Source organism: Rhincodon typus, chromosome 13 (genome assembly GCF_021869965.1).
Source record: "Rhincodon typus isolate 14 chromosome 13, sRhiTyp1.1, whole genome shotgun sequence".
In the NCBI taxonomy this organism is placed as follows: domain Eukaryota; kingdom Metazoa; phylum Chordata; class Chondrichthyes; order Orectolobiformes; family Rhincodontidae; genus Rhincodon; species Rhincodon typus.
In genome coordinates, this window is record NC_063344.1 from 9,793,221 (window position 1) to 9,796,270 (window position 3,050).

A 3,050-nucleotide genomic window follows, 5' to 3' on the forward strand; every position below is an offset into this window, starting at 1 on the left:
TGTGCGCGTGTGTGTGTGTGTGCGCGTGTGTGTGTGTGTGCGCGTGTATGCGTGTGTGTGTGTGCGCATGTGTGCGTGTGTATATGTATATACATGTATGTATGGAGACAATGAAGGCAGCAAGTTATCCACAAGACAATTTAGTAATGACCTTTAAAAAGTATCAAACCTATAGCTGAAATGATAAAATGTGCAATGCAGCAAATCTAATTGCCTAACCCCTTCAAAGAAACTGGATGGGGCAAATGGACTCTCAATGTACTTCATGAGTTTGTTAACTTTCTTTCGTTATTTGTGTGTTGTCTCTTTTCTTTGGCCAGCGACTACCTGGGAAATTACACCATGTGGGATGCCTGCATTGATCCGCCCAAAATTGTCACTTGGCACGTCACCTTGTTCTCTCTCCTGTTGGTGCTAAGTGTGGTTCAGATCGTTATTTGTGCCATCCAAGCTGTCAATGGTCTGATTGGATTTCTCTGTGGGGAGTGCAGCTGCTGTGGCTCAGGTAGTTACCATAATTGTATTGTTACTTTATCTTATCGCACGCTGACCCATTTCTTGCCAAACTAATCTATGTACTGTATAGATAGCAATCAAATAGGATAAAGCAGCTATGGCAAATATCTAGGACAGTCATGCTACTGAATACATATGTACTTAGGAGGTAAAGACACTTAAATCCTTATTTGCCTTCCGTGCAGGGAGGATCTGATCTGGTTGTGTTGGAAACAGCTGGGTTGCAGTCATACTGTATGAGTATGAGTTATTTATTGCTACATTTATCCAGAAAGATACAGTGAAAAGTGTTTTGTTGCCACTGCCACTTCTATCCAATAGTCAACGAGCACTCACATAATCTCATGCCCGCTGTTAAAAAGAGAGCTAAACCTGTTTGAAGTGAACAGTTAAAGCCATCGTCGTTAAAAGCAACAGGTAAAAGAAGCATCATAGGAGCAGAAAGGCTGACGTTTCAGTCCTAGACCCTTCATCAGAAATGGATTTGCATTTCTGATGGAGGTTCTAGGCCTGAAACGTCAGCCTTTCTGCTCCTATGATGCTGCTTAGCCTGCTGTGTTCATCCAGCTCTGCATCTTGTTGTCCCAGATTCTCCAGCATCTGCAGTTCCTACTATCTCAGGTAAAAGAAGCTCAGGGAAGCTAGTTAACCTGTTCATTGCCGACATCATGTGGCATAGTAAAATCCGTAATAATTTCTGGTTTAGTACGGGCGAAACAAAAGGCAGGCACGTGCTGGATGGCACATTGCACACGATAGCAAGGAGCAGAGTGCACCCTGAGGCTAGCCTTCATGTCTGATGCAATTTGGCCAAGTCATCATAGTCTTACCAGACAACAGGTCTCACATTACAGAAAGAGAGAGGGAGGTGGTTTAACCCGTGGTCACCACTTCTCAGGCGAGGGGAGAGGTTGAGAAGGAGAGTCCTCCATGGTAGCCCTTGGCTGGTATTGGAATTAAACCCACACCGTTGGCACCACCCAGCATTGCAATCCAGCCAACTGAGCTAACCGAATTACAATGTATTGTGTAGACAAATCAGTGTCTCACTATAGATTGGGCTAGTGTGTCCGTAGCTCGTGGATTCATGAGCCACTATTGGAATGTTCCTTTACTTCTGAAACAAAGACAACTGTAGGACAAGGGAGGCTTGATTTCTTTCCAACTGGCCAAGTTTTTTGCACATCTGCGGAGGGGAAAGGCCTCTTTCGAAAAAATGATCTCAAATCACTTTAGCTCCATCCTGTAGAAGCCTTTCTACAAAATGTGCCACATTCGGGTGGACAAACATGACACCCATCCTGTTTCCAGGCCCTTGCCTTACCCTCGCTGTAACAGGCTGTTCAGATGTGCAGGAATTTCTTGGGCTTTGTGTCAAAACTCCATTGGAGATTTTGGTGAGAAATTGGCAGGATCCCTACTGAAATGGCAACAAAAAGGAAGGGTTTGCATTTATACAGTGCTTTCTCTAAAGCTGAGGGAAAAGTTTATTCTTTATGGGCAAATAATCCTTAAAGATAGCAGGAACTATCAGGCAAATAATCCTTAAAGATGTTGTGTATAGATGGATTTAGGTACTTGATGAAAGGAGCAGGGGAGAAAGAGGACAATTGTTTGATGCAGTGAGTGGAATTCACTGCCGAAAGAGCAGCAAAGGCTAGTTCAAAAGTAACTTTCAAAAGGGACTTGGATGCAGCTTGAAAATTTAGCAAAATATTTACAGGGCTGTTGGGAAATATCTGGTTAGCGGAAATAGTTTTTGATAGTCCTGTGGAAGAGCTGGCACAGGCATGAGGAGCCGAATGGCCTCACACTGTGCTACTTGATTCAATTAAGCTTTCAGGATGCAGTACCAAACATTTGCTTTACAAGAAAAAAGAATCAATGCAGAAATGTGTTGTGTTCATAAATTGAGGTAACCGATTTAATCTGATCATAATTACTGTCCCCGCGGCATTGGAAAAAGGGGATAGAATTTCCTCAGCTCCCTCCCCAGTTTCTGTTGGATCCGGACTGGGTGTGGGTGGAAACTTGCTCTCCTGGGTCCACTTCTCCCCACGATTACCTTTCTCCATGGGTGAATCCAGGTGCCCTACATGTGCCTGCCCAAAAGCTGCACGTTTACGGTTTAAATTAAAATGTGGCCTCTGTATTTCCACAAAGAACATGAGACTAAGGGATAGAAACTCATCTCAGTCAGGGGCTTTGAGTGGGTATAATCACTCCAACCACAGAATCACAGAAATGTTATACTGTGTAGATGGAAGCCATTCGGCCCATTGTGTCTGCACTGACTCTTCAAATGAGCATCATGATCTCATGTCAGTCTCCTGTTTTCTCCCCATACCCTCGCAGACAATCCACATAACCATCCAATGCTTGATATAACAAGGTGTAGAGCTGGATGAACTCAGCAGGCCAAGCAGCATCAGAGGAGCAGGAAAACTGACGTTTCGGGTCTAGAAAGGTCTAGATCCAAAACATCAGCTTTCCTGCTCCTCTGATGCTGCTTGGCCTGCTGTGTTCATCCAGCA

General features: G+C 44.2%; 1 protein-coding gene across 1 annotated transcript in view; it reads left to right on the forward strand.

Moving 5' to 3' along the window:
- The window catches only part of tm4sf4 (transmembrane 4 L six family member 4), a 16,128-nt gene extending 15,558 nt beyond the window's left edge, over positions 1–570 (forward strand). Inside the window, exon 4 of the mRNA XM_048604500.1 lies at positions 321–570. Within this exon, the coding sequence (XP_048460457.1) occupies positions 321–570 (250 nt within the window). The remainder of the gene's footprint in view (positions 1–320) is intronic.
- The last annotated feature ends 2,480 nt before the right edge of the window (positions 571–3,050 follow it).